The sequence below is a fragment of the Salvia splendens genome, chromosome 10, assembly GCF_004379255.2.
Source record: "Salvia splendens isolate huo1 chromosome 10, SspV2, whole genome shotgun sequence".
NCBI lineage: Eukaryota > Viridiplantae > Streptophyta > Magnoliopsida > Lamiales > Lamiaceae > Salvia > Salvia splendens.
The window spans coordinates 20,666,376-20,684,289 of NC_056041.1; the positions used below are offsets into that span (position 1 = coordinate 20,666,376).

At 43.5% G+C, this 17,914-nt stretch overlaps 1 protein-coding gene across 2 annotated transcripts; it reads left to right on the forward strand.

The window, feature by feature from the left end:
- The first annotated feature begins 1,256 nt into the window (after positions 1-1,256).
- On the forward strand, positions 1,257-5,442 carry LOC121750583. 2 transcript variants are annotated; one of them, XM_042145143.1, is made up of 13 exons: positions 1,257-1,550; positions 1,679-1,776; positions 1,909-1,991; positions 2,115-2,241; positions 2,565-2,628; positions 3,063-3,160; positions 3,251-3,335; positions 3,892-4,015; positions 4,415-4,516; positions 4,617-4,681; positions 4,827-4,908; positions 4,980-5,059; positions 5,131-5,442. In XM_042145143.1, the coding sequence occupies exons 1-13, from the start codon at positions 1,321-1,323 to the stop codon at positions 5,186-5,188; spliced, it is 1,296 nt and encodes a 431-aa protein (XP_042001077.1). In that variant the 5' UTR covers positions 1,257-1,320; the 3' UTR covers positions 5,189-5,442. The 2 variants fall into 2 exon arrangements, with proteins under 2 accessions (XP_042001077.1, XP_042001075.1); XM_042145141.1 differs by having other exon boundaries at positions 3,063-3,141; positions 3,229-3,335.
- The last annotated feature ends 12,472 nt before the right edge of the window (positions 5,443-17,914 follow it).

Sequence of the window (17,914 nt, forward strand, 5' to 3'; positions counted from 1 at the left end):
ACGGCCGACATGTTCGACGAATACCTCCACATCGGAGACAGCACTGGGCGAATGTGTTTGCTCAAATTCTGCAAAGGCGTCCGGACAGCCTTCACCGACTAATTTCTCCGGAGGCCAAGCACGACCGATTGTCAGTTCCTGCTCGACCTTCACGAAACAGTGCACGGATTCCCCTGGATGCTCGGCAGCGTCGATTGCATGCACTGGCAATGGAAGAATTGTCCGGTGGCGTGGAAGGGGTCCTACACGAACGGCCACAAAGGCACCCACCCAACCGTTATACTCGAGGCCGTTGCCGACTACCGCCTTTGGATCTGGCACGCGTACTTCGGGGTCCCCGGGTCGAACAACGACGTAAACGTGCTCCACCAGTCCGACCTCTTGACCGAAGTTTTGGATGGTAAAGCGCCGGCCATCAACTTCGTCGCCAACAACCGGCTTTATAAAATGGGGTACTATCTCGCCGATGGTATCTACCCGAAGTGGCCTACCTTCGTGAAGACGTGCAGTGGGTCTTCTAACCCAAAGCAGGCTCTTTTTGCGCAGAAGCAGGAGGCTGCTCGCAAGGATGTGGAGAGGGCGTTCGGGGTTCTCCAAGCGCGCTTCAACATCATCAAAGCCCCGGCTCGTACGTGGTTCATGGAGAACATGGTCGACATCATGTATACGTGCATAATCTTGCACAACATGATTGTCCAAGACGAAGGACCCGAGGCGGGAAATTGGTTCGACCCCGAATCCCCCGGAAGCTCAACCGCAAGTAGTCCGCCTCGAAGTGGAGCGCATCCGTCTATACAAGAACGGTTATCTATTCGTGCAAGGACACGCGACTTTAGCGCCCACACCCAACTCCAACAGGATTTAATTGAGCACATTTGGGCAAACTTTGGCGGATGAAATTATTAAAATTGTGTAATTTTATTTTTTTAGGATTTTAATTGTGTGCTTTTTATTTTTTTTAAGTTTAAGTTGTAACTTTGTTTTAATGTTGTGTGTTTTTTATTAAAGTGTGTTTTTATTAATTGAATTTGGTTGGAAATAAAAATAAAAAATGAAATTGAATGAATAGTAATTTAAGGAACGGAGGGTCGCAGGTTCCGTTCCTTAGTTAAGGAATGGAGTAAAAATGTACAGTGGGGCCCGCAAATAGTAGTTTAAGTAACGATTTAGGAACCGTATAGGAACAGCGTTGTAGATGGCCTTAAACGCTAGGGGGCGCGAAGTGAGAGTCTAAAGCAAGGCCACATCATCATCATCATTCATACTATCAATCAATAACGATAAACTGATAACTGCGGGAAACAAATCAACAGATTAAACATGGCGAGCTTCTGCCTGCAATTGAACGCCGGCAATGGCATACCCAGAAATCTCACAATCGCTTCCGCTAAAGACAGTGCCACTAATATCGAAAGAGTCGAGCTACCTGAAAAAGTGAAGACCTCCAGAATTCTGATACTAGGCGGCACCGGAAGAGTTGGAGGTTCCACTGCCCTCGCCCTCAACAAATTCTGCCCTCATCTTCGCATTCTAGTCGGTGGCCGAAACAGGTAACGAATTCAAAGGAATTTATTATATAAAGCTATTCGTGATTGTTTGATTTGAATTGGTATCGCCATTAACACGGTAGTTTAATTAGGGCTTAAGTTAACTAGGGCAATTTGTGGTTAATTGGCAGGGAAAAAGGTGCTGCAGTGGTGACAAAATTGGGCAACAACTCTGAATTCGTGGAGGTTGACATCAATGATAGTTTATCACTAGATAATGCTTTGAAGGGTTTGTGATTCTTCCAATTGCTTTTCCAGTTCCTTATCATTGTGAGATGAATTAGATTATACAAGTGTTAGCTTCAAATTGCTGAATTGGCTTGGTTTCAATGAATATCATTAATCAGCTAGCTATGTGTAGGTGTGGATCTTGTTGTTCATACTGCCGGGCCATTTCAGCAGTCCGACAAGTGTGCCGTGCTTGAAGCTGCAATTCAGAACAAGGTGAGAGAAAGGTAATGAGCATGCTTTTGTTCCAGAACCTACTTGGGCTTTATATCTCATTGTTATTCATGATTAGCTCTGTATCAATGTACACGCATGATATTGATTGTTTTCATCTCCCAGGTTGCCTATCTTGATGTGTGTGATGATTCAAGCACTGCGCAGCGTGCAAAATCATATATGAACAGAGCGCTGGATGCAAATATTCCAGCAATAACAACTGGGGGGATCTACCCAGGAGTGAGCAACAGTTCTGTCGCATTATCTAGAGAAACCCTTCAAGTTCTTTCACAACTTTCTATTTTTACCTTTATCTCAGTTGCTGCAACTCTTTATGGGGATGAAAAAGTCCATTTTATTACATTCTTATTCATTTGTCCTCTCCCATATTGCGAGTTGGTTTTCGTATCATAAATATTTCCTAAACTTACTTCATGTATCAATTGATTGTCATTGCTATCCTTTAGCCCCGTTTGCATCACTGTCTCATTTGACCTACTTTTTCTCTGTACATGGTTGGCTTTAAGGCACATATTCAGTTCCTGTCATAAATAATTCCCCGTACTATTGCAGTAATGGCGGCAGAGCTCGTTCGTGCAGTCAAAAGTGAGGGCAAAGGTGAACCAGAGAGACTAAGGTGATTTTTTATCTTTTTTTCTGTAAACTTGTAGTCATCATCAACCCCTCCTTCATTAGAATGATCATAACAGTTGATTGATGAAGGGAAAGTTAATTGGAACTTACTGAACTGGGGAGCTTGATTATTATGAAAATTACAGGTTGGCCTACTGCTGGCTTTATCTTATTGTTCAGATGAAATATTGATGCCTGTAACAGGAAGATGCACTTATGACCTTAGAAGGCTTAGCAGCAAAATATGTGTAACTAGATATACAAATAATATGGAAAACAAAACTACTCGTTGATCTCCTTTTGTCATTTTGTTTCTAAAATTCTAGTTCAATTAACATGCTTTTGTGAATGAGCTGGAAATCCAAACTACATATTGATCTCCTTTTCTCATTTTGTTTCTAAAATTCTAGCGTAAATAACATGCTTTCTTGCTTTTAGGTTCTATTACTATACTGCAGGCTCTGGTGGTGCTGGCCCAACAATATTATCGACTAGCTTTCTACTTCTAGGAGAAGAGGTAGTTGCATATAACAAAGGTTGGGTGATGATTGTTGCCTTGTCTGCTCTCTTTGTTCCATGACATCATATTGATAATTTTGGTTAGATGCTTACTCGGTATTTGACAGGAGAAAAAATTAAACTGAAGCCTTATAGCGGGATGCTCAACATTGATTTTGGACGTGGGATTGGGAAGAGGGATGTTTTCTTGTTGTAAGTTTATGAAATAGTACTCCATGTTGTTAGCATCAATATTCCAGATAAAAGATAGTACTGTTAAGTTATTGCCCAGCTAAATTACAGCTACTACTTTCAAGTCCACGAGATTTGAGAGCTACACAATTAGTCAGCCATGTTATACATTTATGGAACGTGCTCCAGTACGCTATATCTGGATGGATATCATACTCATAATGTCATCAATGTCGTTTTCTTATGGAACCAAACCATGCATTTCACTACACCACTGCACACATTAACAGAACACATTAGTATAGAGCTTTCCCATGCCAACTGTTAATATGTTGTCAAATTTGGGAGTTAGTTATGTTACAAATTATTTGTAAACAGCCTTTTACAGAAGAATGGTCTTTGAAGACGCCCTTAATATTTCATGTGGCCTTATGAGCAAACACATTTATCAGACCACTACTGTGATGTTTTGGTAAAGCATGTTGGAGTAATGATTTTTGACTAAGACATCATGAAAAAAAGGGACTATCCAATCACTTTTATCTGGAGAAGGTAATTGAGAAAATTATTCTTTCAGGAATTTACCGGAGGTCAGAAGCACCCATGAGATTCTCGGAGTACCAACTGTGAGTGCACGGTTTGGGACTGCACCCTTCTTCTGGAATTGGGGGATGGTAGCCATGACGTACTTACTTCCAGCTGTATGTATATTAATCTCTGGAAACTGAAATTCATTTTTAAGTGGTGCAGTGCTCCTTTATAGGAGAGATCTGATTTTCTTTTGCAATATAATTAAATAGGTGTATGTGTCAAATAAAAAATCCACTAGGTGTAGTGGTCTCATGCATCCTATTTCTCATGCATATAATCTCCCCATCTGAAGATTTGTAAAAGTTTTACGGCAATAATAATTCAGTCCTGAGTTTCATTGTTCCATTGCATATAATATACTTCAAAATTCTCTATCCCTCTCTCTCAAATGAGACATACTAATTATTTTTAACTGCTTCACACTTGAATGAGTAATATAATTACCTCCTTCTTTAGTGGTTCACGTTGCTTTCTGTTGAATATAATATTGTGAGAATCATAATCTTCAGGAAACCCTGAGAGACAGAAGCAAAGTTCAACAGCTAGTTGACTTGTTCGACCCTTTAGTCAGAAAAGTTGATGCAATTGCCGGAGAGAAAGTGTCGATGAGGGTACAGTTACTTATGTTTTCCGGATCTGTAAATTGTTAACTATGCTATGAGGAAGTTTGAATTTAAGCAAGTGATGTTTACAATGTTTAATGCAAAACAGGTTGATTTGGACTGTTCTGATGGAAAGTCTAGAATAGGAATATTCAGCCACAGAAAACTATCTGAGTAAGTACAGTTTCATCGTGTTTGTTTCTGTCTGATCAATGCATATCTGATCTTTCTTCCACTTCAAGTATTTAAGTGGACTCTGAGGTTAATGTATCACATGCTATGGTTTTACTTATAGGGTGTTCCGTTAAATCCTTTTCAGATCAGTAGGAATCTCTACAGCTGCATTTGCCCTGGCAATTCTTGAAGGAAGCACGAAGCCTGGAGTTTGGTTTCCTGAAGAGGTATCCTGAAGCACGAAACATAAACCATACTAGTCTACTCCCATCATAATCGTTTCGTCACTTGCTTGTAGCCTGAAGGTATTGCAGTGGAGGCAAGGGAAGTCCTTCTAAGTCGTGCTGCACAAGGAACGTACAATTTCATCATGAACAAGTATGATCTTTTATCGGGAAGCCTGTCTATTCCTTGCATCGTCTTACTCAATCGTTTGTTACGTTTGATAGGGCTCCCTGGATGGTTGAGACTAATCCTAAGGAGATAGCTTTTGGGATCTACAATTGAAAACTCCTGTACATCTTGTTCACTTTTGGCTGTTGAGGATGCAAAGGTAATTTAGCTTTTCTAATAGTTTTCATGTCAAGTGAATTTAGACCAAAACGTTTCTGTATGGTATGGACAGACTGAATTGTGTAGGTATCATTCTTTAATTGTACAAAATGATCCTATGGTGAGAATCTAGGGATGTACTTATCATTCATCTATTTGACATGTATTCAGTGGTGGACTTATAATGAAATAAAATTAAGTTCAAGGAATTAGGTTCTTGCACCAAACAAAGTTTACAGGAAATAATTCTGCTTTAAAGCATATAAACATCGGAGAAAAGTGCCAAACCACCACCTTTTTTGCAAGACATAGTAATGGTACGTACATGCACTGCACTCAAATTATTAAATGGTGGCAACAAATTCAAATATTCTTTGCTCTTGCATTTACAAATTCGATCATATTTAGATCAACTAAATAACAATTGATATCTATAAGATTTATGATAGAGATTCTACGGCCAGAATCAGATACTAAAATTAGTTGACTTATATTTATTGGCCATTAATTTATATACCAGGTAGTCTTTGAAACCTTTTTCTTTTTTTTCTGTGTGTGAAAGCCTTTTTAAATAAATTTTCAATCATAAATAAATAGTTATATTTGTGTCTTTCCCTTTTTGTATATATGATCCACTCATTTCTGAAAGTACTTTTGCATTATAGTTTTTCCATTCCAATGCAAGTTGGTGGACCAGATATATACATTACAATTAAAGTTGCTCCAGTCTACCAGCACCAGCAGATTACACTTGTAATAATATTTAATAAATTAAATGGAGTAATTTTCTTAGTTAATGCATGACGGTAGCCGGTAGGCATTTCAAATCTTTATTAAACATTTATTACTGAGAAATCAAGTGTTTGTTCATTAATTTTTATTTTTTCATATGGACTATAAACTGGTACATCCACTAAAAAAACAGGGTCAGCCATGACCCAATCAATAGGATGCCTAAAGATTTTGTAGATTTTACTACTAATATTCACTATTACTATATCTATGTAATTATTTAGACTAATTAACGTCGTTAATGCAAAGATTAACTGCCTGGGAGCAAGAATTTTACCAGCTTTCCAGAATTGAGAAGTAAAACAAAATTATGTGCCTTGGAATCACAAGAAATGAGACATAGCATTATTGCACTCCATTTCCCTTTTATGACTTATTTTCAGAGAGGTGGCCAACACTTTCGTTCACAATGTCAAAACCAAAATAAATAACATCGTTGTGATGTGATGGGCTCCCTCCCTCCAACATGATTTTCCCTTCATGTCGTAGCGCTTGTTCGTATGCATTGTGGATCAGTGGCGGATCCAGGACCCGAAAATAGCGGGGGCGAAACTTATATTTAAATATTAAATATTTAATTTAATATTATTTTTAATAATAAAATAAATAAATATTATATTAATATTTAAGTAGCACTAGCTTCATTAATAAAATATAAACATGCTTTAGCTTGCAAATATGTATTATTCATTTTAAAATAAAAAATATATATAAATATAAACATGCTTTAGCTTGCAAATATGTATTATTCATTTTAAAATATAAAATTATTGTAAATATATGTACATTTTAAATCACTGTAAATATTATATACAAAAGTGATATAAGTAGAGCACTAAATATTTATATTTCAAAAATATTTAAAATGTTTATTTTGTTACATAGAGAATAATTAAGATGCATGGATCAAATTATAAGTACTATAGGATAAAAAAGACTTTAACACAAGATTAAAAATGATTTTAACTAAAGAATAAATATAACAACATAATATATGCAACTTAGTAAAAGTTTAGATTACATAAAGTATTTAAAGGTATTATTTTGATAATAAGAAGAAATATGAATGGATAAAATAAAAAATGAAAAATGAAAAAAAATATGTTTTTGTTGATGATTGAACCATAGACATCTTAGTTAAAAATCCAACAACCAAACCATTGAACTACTACATTTTATATGACATTTATTGAAAACAAAAATATTTCTACACTCTACGGAGAGAGCGGATATGCTATTTTCGGCTTAATTCAATGAAAAATTTAGGCTCTCCGGACGGTCGGGTAGGGGCGACCGCCCCCACCTGCCCCCTGGATCCGCCACTGTTGTGGATGTACGAATGCCTCGCCTCACAATAAATTGAGACCCAAGTCCTAAGAGTGTCCACTATAAGTATAAGTATAAGGCCCTCCACAGTAGGAATAGCTCAGTCATAGCCTAGCCACAAACTCCTTTTGCCACATCATCAGCACTAAAAATCCTCCTGTCACATCATCAAAACAAGCAAATAGCACAGCCATAGCCTAGCCACATCACTAATAACAATTATATAAAAATGAAATAATTAACAATCACACAATATACGGAATTTAATTTACGAGACATATACGGAAAACATTAATAATACTATTAAAATTTTAAAAAGTACAATAATTTTTAAAAAGTACAATAATTTAAAAAATTACAATAATTAAAAAAAGTACAATAATTAACTCCTCGTCTCTGTTGTCGTCTCCTCCGTCGCTGTCGCCACCCCCGCCTCCGCCTCTGTCGCCACCATCGCCGCCGCCTCCGTCGCCACCGTGGCCGCCGCCTCTACTCCCGCCGGTCTCCCTCCGTGCCGCCTCCATGTCCTGCATGCTCATGAGCAATGTTTGAAGCAAACTCTTCTCCACGGGGTCCACTGCCGCCAGCCATTCGGCCATCGTCTTGACCATCTGAGTGCGCGTTTGTTGACGCACGAAGAATTTGAGATCCGTTGTGGATTGGCCAAGGGGGGATGCCGACTGGACCTCCTGGGAACCCCCGGCGACCCCCCGCCTCCCGTTGAGCCCGCTTGTGCCCAACCGGGAGAGTTCGGCGAACGAACGAACGAGGGGTCGGGACCTCCTGGGCCGTCTCAGGGAGGTCGTGGGAACCACCGCTGCTGCCGCTGTAATCACCGGTATAGTTCAGTCGTTTCTTCTTCGGCCAGCCAGCGTCGACACCTACTCGGAACTTCTCGGAGTCGTTCAGCACAAGATAGCAGTTTCAGTAGGTGAACTCCTTATACAACCCGGGCTGGGGGAAGGCTTTCTCCGCTATCCTCCTGCAGTCTTCCTCTGTTTGGCCACTGCTCTGCATGCGGAGGGCGTTGGCGTACAAACCCGAAAATCGGGAGACGGCAGCCCTGATTCGTTCCCACCCCTTCCGGCAATCCTCCTCGTTGTGTGGCCTCCCCTCCGGGCAAAATGTCTGGTAGGCTGCTGCTATCTTGCCCCACAAGTTGACGATCCTCTGGTTGTTCGAAGCGAGAGGATCATCGCAAACACTGGCCCACGTCTTCCACAGCGCGACGTTCTCAGCGTCCGTCCACCTCCTCCGGACCTGGCTATCCTCACCCGGCTGCGACGACTCGCCCTTCTTCTTCCCCTTGCCCTTCTTCTTTGGGGCGCCCCGCACTGCTCCCCCCGCGGGAACAGGAGTTTCCGGAACACCGAGCATATCAATCCCCAACTCCTCCAAGGAGAAAGTCTCAAATTGCGTGAACTGCGTCTCCGTTGGGGTCGAAGTGTGTGAAGAAGCAGTCAAAAAATCAAAACTGGGGCGATAGACGTTTTCATCCCCCGGCGTCCCCGGTACCCCCCTGTCGAGGGTTGCACCGCCGGTACCCACCTTGTCGTCCCATGCATCGGGGGCTGCATCGTCGTCCCCCCAGGCATCATCTGCATCCCGGGTGCCCACCCCGGCATCATATGCACACCGGGCTGCATCCCTGGTACCCCCTGCCACGCCGGCATACTCCTCTCAGCTGCCATCCCGGGTATCATCCCCTGCCAAGGGTACATGTTGTAGTACCCTGGCATCGGACCCCATCCACCTCCCACGGGTACCGGGGGAGTTTGAGACCCGGTCGTCACTGGAGTACCTTCGTTGGTGTTCTTCATTTCTCGGTGTTGATCTTGTACAGAAATTAAGATAGAGAGAGTACTCGTTAAAACAAGTGGTGCGAATGAAAATGACGTGCAAACCGCGTATATATAGTGTTTCAAAAAAAATCGTCTAGGCGATGCGCTAGGCGATTCGGACGCTGCAATAGCGCCGAGCGGATCGCCCAACGCATCGCCTAGCGCCACGAAATCGCCGAGCGCTAGGAGGTTTTTAATTCCGAAAATGGCTGGGCGGTTGCAATGGACCGCCTAGCGCCGACGCTCGGCTAGGCGGTGCGCTAGGCACCATTGCGGATGGCCAAGTATAAGTATAAGGTGGACACCCCAATAGGCCCTCCTCAGTTTTTGTCCACAGGCCCAAAAATTTGTTTCCGCCACTATGGTGGACACTTCCAATAGCCCCAATCTTTTTTCCGTTTATGTTAATTCAATTATAATTAATTTTATCGGAGTATACATAATTAGAAGAAAACGGTTATACGTGAAGAAATTAAAATTAAACACTAAATTTTCATGTACAGAAAAAATTATACAACGAAAATTTAATCTAGTGCAAATCACAAAGGTGTTCACATTGCGCCGCCTCCCCTACGTGCCAAAACTTCTTCAATCAAATCGGCCTGGAGTGTGGTATGTGCTGTGGTCCCGCGCATATCAGTAAAACGGTGGATCAAATATTCATTGCTCCGTGGTACGCCCATCTAGATCGGCGCGGATGCAACACCGTGACTTGTACTTGCTCCCTCTTCCGGTGCCCAGCGTCTTCTATTATCATATTATGCAATATGACACATGCTAACATAATATTCGCGACATCATCTTCGTGCCAAACTAGTGTCGGGCACCGTATAATGGCCCACCGCGATTGGAGGACACCAAAAGCCCGCTCAACATCCTTCTTGTTTGCGCGCAAAATATTGTTTCTTCGGTCCATCCGGTTGGCGAATTGTCTTGACGAATATGGGCCACCGCGGATATATCCCATCTGCCAAATAGTATCTCCTACTGCACTGCGTGCCGTTGGCTACGAAGCTGATTTCTGGACCCTCCCCCCGGCACTCATCGTTGAAGAGCGGCGATGACTGAAGAACATTAACGTCGTTGTTCGAACCTGCCACACAGAAATACGCATGCCAGATCCGCAAACGGTAGTCAGCAACGGCTTCCAGAATCATCGATGGATGTTTGGTTTTGAATCTAGTTCTGAACTGGCCTTTCCAGGCCACGGGGCAGTTCCTCCACTCCCAATGCATGCAATCGATGCTTCCTAACATTCCTGGGAACCCATGGATCGAACTGTGCATATCCAGTAGTCTCTGACACTCATCAAGGTGGGCTTCCGTAGGAACTCCCCACCGAAAATTTCTCGGATCCCTTTACAAAACTGCCTAAGCACCGTTAGGCTAGTCGTCTCACCCATCTGTAGGTATTCATCAAACATATCGGCTGGACCGGCGTAGGCAAGCTGCCGGATTACAGCGGTGCACTTCTGATGCGTAGACAGTCTGATCCGGCCAGCACAATCACGCCGGAGGGTGAAGCACCGATTACGCTCCGCCAAATTCGTCGCTATATGGTTGAAGAGCCGTTGCGACATTCTGAATCGCCGGCGGAAAATCTCGGGTGGATAACGGGGGTTATCCACAAAGTAATAAGCCATTAGACGCTGGTGTGCACCGACGTGGTCTCGTTGGATGGTCCGCCGATGAGTAATCACACGAGGGATCGCAGCCTCCGCCTCCTCCGCCAAGCGCACCGCATCCTCCTGGGCGGCCTGATGTTGCACTTGTTGAATCAGAGAATTCCACGCGTCTTTCCACAAATTGTCCATTTCAGACCACAAATTCTAGTGAGAGAAAGTTTGAGTGATGTAGAGTTGGAATAGTGTGAAAATAATGAATGGAATGGGCTGTATTTATAGGTGAATTAAATTAAATTTAAAAAAAAAAATTCGCCGTCCACCGGTGCACCGGGCACCGCCCCACTATAGCCGGCGCGCCTATTCTCCGCGTCCACCCCGGACCAGCGCGTCCTCGCCCTGAAGACGACGATTGATTGTCCGCCCCGGAAATTTTGTCCGCCTCGGGGCGGGCGTGCTCCCCACTATGGATAGCCCCGAGATCACCCCGGTCGGGGCTATAGCCGCTCCTGGCTTATAGTGGATACCATAATAATATTACATTGATGATGCAACTTAGGCCATCCACAATGGGGCGCCCTAAAGCCCGCCCTATGCACCGCCACGTCAGCATTTTATCCTCCTACCCTTCCACCTGCAGTGGGCGCCCTAAGCATTTTCTTCTATTTGAATATTTAAAATAACTACAAAATTGAGAAAAATCTTCATTTCATTTATAAAATTAATACATTACAATACGGATTACAAAAAAATACGCAAACTCAGCGATGACGGTTACGGGCCCACACTTCTTCAATCATGTCGTTCATGAGCTGCGCATGGTCGTGTTGGTTGCGCATTGAGGCCTGTCTAGATAGGACCTCATTGAAGCCCGTCGGTAATCCACGAGTGCACGGCGCGGTCGCCGTGCTGGAGGACCTGGATGCAATTTCGTCATCGGTCCAATAGGTGATGCTCCCACCTTCATGTTCGACTATCATGTTGTGCAAGAATATGCACGCATACATGACATTGGCGAGGATTTCCTTGAACCAGAGATGCCTCGGCCCTTTCACTATTGCCCACCGTGATTGGAGCACACCAAATGCCCGCTCCACATCATTGCGCGTCACCTCCTGCTTTTGCGCAAAGAAAAACTCTTTTATCACCAATTTGGCAGCTGATCATCTTCAGAAAATGTCACGCCCGCCCACCCTAGGGGTGTTACAAACGAGGCGATCGTGACCAAGGGACAAACATTAACAATAGCATTTAAGGATAACAATTCATAAGAAAGACTCAATTAGCTTAAAAGAATAATATATATCAGAGTGTATGATACACAGAGTGCAAACTCGACTTTAGCTCCAAACAAATGGGAAAAGCTCGAATAAAATAAGAGTGTCTTTTCAACAATCAGCAACTCGAGATAAAATTTTCGAGCACAATACTTGGCGAAAGAAACCATATTCAGCGGAAGCATTTCGAGAGTAGAATAATGTCATGTATGAAGACACAACATATTCTGAAACTTTCATAGACATCTTCTTCACTTTTATGCTCAACACCCACCGCGCTCGTCACCGCTCAACCTGCACATAGAGAAAACATATGCAGGGCTGAGTACTTGGTGTACTCAGTGGACACGTGCCAAAATATATTTTATAAAAACAGATTTTGTCAAGCCACTCTTTGAGTGAACTCGGGATTTTAGGAAAAGTCCGAGAACACTAAACATTTTTCTTTTCCTTTTTCAAAAGCGATCTTTCGATCTATTTTCCTGGAACATATGCCGTATCTGACAAACCCGATTTCACTATCTCTTGTTCATTCATCAGTCCATTCATCATTCATCGTTCCTTTCATCATTCATCATATCTTAACATTCAAGTGCCGGGGAAGTGGTTACCTCCCACGGTCTCCCATCAATCCATTCCATTCATCGTTGCAGTCAGATAGGCATAGTTCCAAAACAAAATATGGCTTGACATAATCTTTTCAACTTTATTTTCCTCAAAACGTTTTTGAAACATAAATCATTTTTTCTCCGTCATGATCGAGCACATCTCATATCACATCAACAAGTCGAGCAAATCACAAATCAGTCGATAAATCAACACATATATCACAACATAACATGCGCAACAACACTTTCACTTTGATCACATATAACATGATGCTCAAACCGATATATGAAAGTTCTTGGAAACACTTTAGTTCGAAAGCCCACGTAAAAACTTCTCGTAAAAACTGTACGGTAACTAGAAAGCCCACGTAAAAACTTCTCGTAAAAACTGTACGGTAACTAGAAAGCCCACGTAAAAACTTCTCGTAAAAACTGTACGGTAACTAGAAAGCCCACCTCGTTCGTTTAAAGCCTTCACGCCGTGCTCCTCTCTTTCTCCTCTTCTCTTTCTCGGCTACGCTCACGCCGCTACCACGCTACCGCCACCGCTGCTGTATGCGCGGCGGCTCGCCGTCGCGGTCCGCCCCAGCCACCGTCGACGAGGATCTCCCCCAGCCGCCGACGCCGTTCCCGACAGGTAGGTGGTCGGAAATTCGTTCCTCCATCCCCTCTCTCTTCTCTCTCTCGGATTTGGTTCTCGATTTCAAAAGAAATGAAATGAAATGAAAGGAGGTTGTATTTATAGAAAATATTTTCATAAAAGACAAAAATTTACGTCTTTTCGTTTCGATGTGACGCGTAATTAATGCAACGTTGAAAAACGTGCCTGATGTGACGCGATTCTTATCCAATTGGAAAACGTGCCTGATGTGACGCGATTCTTATCCAATTGGAAAACGTGCCCGATGCGACGTGGTTCTTATCCACTTTTCGTCTTGATGTGACGCGGTTCTTATCCAACTTTTCATCTTGATTTGATGTCGAAAGTGTATTTGATACGTTGTCTATTCTTTCGTGTAGGTATCATTTTGGGCTCGTAACAATTGGGTTTCAAATTGGGCTAGGAAAGAATAATTGTTTGGCCCCAAAAGTGAAATACTTCTCTCGACAAAAGAAACAAGGTCGAAAAATTTTCAAGTGCACAAACGACGGTCCTTTCAAGAACACAATAAAAAGGTAGAAAAAGTCGGGGTGTTACAGAAAAACAGGCCACCGTGGGTATATGTCATCGGCCAAGTAGTACCCTATGTGGTATTGACGCCTGTTGGCAATGAACTCGATAGCAGGGACGTTACCGTTGCATTGCTCGGTGAGGAGGGTGGATGAGTTGAGGACGTTGATGTCGTTGTTCGACCCAGCTACACCAAAGTAAGCATGCCAGATCCAGAGCCGATAGTCAGTGATGGCTTCGAGGATCATCGTCGGGTGGCCTGAGAATCTGCTCCGCCGCCGCCTCCGCGCGTTGAATTTTGGCTAAGCATTCCGCCATTGCGTCGTGCACGGCTGCATTTAAGGCTCGAGTCAAGGTCGGACTACTGTCCCCCGAGGAACTCCGGTCGTCGTCGTAGTTCATTTTGGATTGTGAGATTTGGAGAGATGTGAGAGATAAGAGAACTGATGCAAGAAATGTTCGTATGAAAAATTGAATGACAATCGAGGTTTAAATAGACAAATTTCGAATTTAAAAAAATTCAAAAAAAATAATTAAAACGCGTTGCATCGTCCGCGCCATCGTCCGCTTCGGCCACAGTGGGCGGACGATGCCCTATCGTCCGCGGACTAAGCGTCGGGCGCGGATGACGCGTCGTCCGCGATGCCACAGTGGCTGACGATAGCGCGCCCGATACATCGGGCGCGCTATCGTCCGCCCCATTGCGGGTGGTCTTAGAAGTCTTAAATTCTATTTATCGGGCGCTATCGTCCGCCCCATTGCGGATGGCCTTATAAGTCTTAAATTCTATTGAAATACTATGGTCATGAATATAAATATGATATTCGTCTTTACTAATTTGATTTAAGTTACTACCATTATAATCTACTACTGACACATCAGCAAAACTCGTTATGAAATTAATGAAAAATAATATAAATTAAATTAGTTACTACTATTAAATATACCTTTGTTAAAATGATGTTCGACTGTTCAAATTAATTAGTTTAAGAAACTACTCCCTTATTTCGTGATTCACAGGAGCATTATTTTTAGATTGACTACTGTTTTTGACAAACATTTTATTTTTAATATCACTTAAGTTATTTTATTTTCTACTTTATTATATAATTTATGTTAATTTTTCCCCACTTAACTAAATAAACATCAATTTTTTAAAAATGCCTCAATACTAAGAAAATGAAGGCGGTAAGAGTGTTCACTATAGAGGCGGCGCGCCGGCCGCTCCCTTCCCGCCGCCCCCTGCCGATCTATAATGCGGAGGACGTCCGCCCCGAGGCGGACGGCATTTCCGGGGTGGAAGGCCCTTTGGCGAAAGTTGTGCGAGGACGCGCCCGATCGCCGCGCCTATAGGCGCGCCGGCCGCCCCGGTGAATTTTTTTTTCGAAAATTGTAATATAAATACCACTCCTCCACCACCCATTTTACACTCTTTTCATACACTCTCCATTCATTCACTCTCTATAGTTTCACTCTCTAAAAATGCACGGTGGAGACGACGAATCACCCGGCACTGACGAATGGGGATATGGCGGCTATCCTTCCCAGCCGTCGGGATATGGCGGCTATCCTTCCCAGCCGTAGGGTTGGAGTCAAACTCCCCCTCCGTGGGGATCGAGTCCGACCCATCCTCCATCTCAGCCGTGGAGGTCGAGCCCCACGTCCCAACCTTTTCAGAGAAATTTGAGCCGCTCGGCGTTTGGAGATTACAGACCCAACCTCGACGCGCTTAACCATCCGCGGCCGGAGACCCCTTTGCATTCCAGCCAATCTCCTTTAACCGATGCAGATCGAGACGCACTAGAGACGATGATGGGTCTGCTCAGTCCGAGCGTACCGGATATGCATGCAGTGGCGGTGGCGGCGGCGGGTGAAAGCAGTGGCGGTAGCCGCGGTGGCAGCAGCGTCGGCAGTAGCGGTGGCGGCTCGGGCAGCGGCGCCGACAGCAGGGGGTGGACGGGCCGTGCACTACACCAAAGCGGAGTCCCTTGCTGTTGCGCGGGCGTGGGATGCCGTCACATCGGACCCCATAGTGGGCATCGATCAGACCGAGGGGAGCTTTTGGAAGCGCGTCCTGTTGGCATACAACGAGTTCAAACCTCGAGGCGCCAAACCGCGTGACGGGGAACAGCTTTGCAAAAAATGGTCTAGGATTCTGCATGACACCAAGCGGTTCGCGAGCATATATGAGAACACCCTGCTCAGTGCTGAGAGTGGCCGAAGCGAAGCCTACGTGAAGGCATTGTCAATGTCCCAATTCAACACGGAAGGCTGGCCGAAGTTCACCATGTGGGAGGAGTATTTTGTTCTCGAGCACTGTCTGAAATTCAGGGCCATCTGTGCGCAAGAGCGGGCAGGAGCTCCTGGGGCGAAGCGTACTAGACACAACATAGCTGGGGACTACAGCAGCGGCAGCGGCTCGCAATCATTCGACCTCAATGACGAGCAAACCAAAGAGCCCTCCGCTACACACTCTAGGGGCCCACGCCCTCCGGGACAACAAGCCTCTATCTGAAGCACTACAGTGGCTTGAAGTTCCTCTCGCCTATCGTCGGCCGCGTGTGGATCGCACATCGCGCAGCCGGCCCCTATACCGCAACCCATGGCCCCTGGTCCCCACTAGGTCTTGAGGGAGAACATAGATGTGCAGTTGTAGAAACAACTGCAGGACAACTGCCGTTTCTACGAGACCGCAACCGACCCGGTCATCAAGGGTATATACTGGAAACTCATAGGGGAGATCCAACGCCGGCTAGGCTTGTCTGATGAGGGTTTTACTGGGGCGGCCGGCGGCAGCGGGGGAGTCGGCGGAGAAGAGGAGGAGGAATCCGATTCCTCCACCGAGTAGACGGTGGCGCTTTTTTTATGTGTATTGTGTTTAAATGTTCGTTGTATAATTTTACCGTTTCCAATACAACGAATATTTGGTCTCAATTACCTCGTTTTCTAATTATTTACATTCCGATAATTTTAATTGATTTAATATAGACGAAAAAAATAATATGATAAGTGGATAAAAATTTTGAGGCTATTGGAAGTATTCACCTTATAGCTGCGGACAAGGTTTTTTGTGGGCGCGGATAAATAAATTAGGGCTGTGAAAAAAAAAGAGGGCAAGACTATTGGGACTGTCCGCTACAGGGGACACTCTAAGTACTACATCAAATTTGAGAGAAATGATTGAGGGCAGCTACCAAATCATGAAATCATAGTTGAAAAAAATGTTTAAAAAAATTCCTGATAAGAAAGTACTACTAGTACAGTAATAATTATTTATAAATAATTAAAATATACTGTAGTAGTTTTGTTGCAAAAAAAATCGAAACAAGCTTGAAGTATAAATTCAAATATCTAAGCTTTTATGTTATGAAGAAAGACAATTAAATAATGAAAAGCCATATTTGTATGTGAGCAGGAGCAAGCTATAGTTCCAAAATTGGACTAAAATTAAGTAATTATGTGAAATAGACAGTGGACACACGAACATTTCCTGATGAAGATCTGTATGCTCTGTCCCAACTCACCCCTCTCTTGTCCTCTTCCATAACGACAACTCAAACATCCATTCTAGAGAGAGAGAGAGAGAGAGAGAGAGAGAGAGAGAGAGAGAGAGAGAGAGAGAGAGAGAGAGAGAGAGAGAGAGAGAGAGAGAGAGAGAGAGAGAGAGAGAGAGAGAGAGAGAGAGAGAGAGAGAGAGAGAGAGAGAGAGAGAGAGAGGAGAGAGCGAGAGAGAGAGAGAGAGAGAGAGAGAGAGAGAGAGAGAGAGAGAGAGAGAGAGAGTTATATGTCTCTATTGATAAAAGCAAGAAATGAAAGTTATGACAGTGCCCTACACAAGACACCAGGTTTGCAGTGCCACTAAAAATTATGGTTCCAACTTCCCATGTTTTTACTTCCTCTTTGACCAGCCAGCCCTAGCAATTTCCCGCCACTTTCCCATAATTTAACAAATCCAAATATTTAGAACTTATCCACATAATTAACCAACTCATCAAATCTCTTAATAACATGATTATAAATCTAAAATCCCCCTAGATTGAATGAA

Coding starts and splice junctions, on each gene's coding strand:
- LOC121750583 (XM_042145141.1), top strand. CDS start 1,321: ATGGCGAGCTTCTGCCTGCAATTGAACGCCGGCAATGGCATACCCAGA. Junction 1,551..1,678: donor CTAGTCGGTGGCCGAAACAG/GTAACGAATTCA, acceptor GTTAATTGGCAG/GGAAAAAGGTGCTGCAGTGG. Junction 1,777..1,908: donor ACTAGATAATGCTTTGAAGG/GTTTGTGATTCT, acceptor AGCTATGTGTAG/GTGTGGATCTTGTTGTTCAT.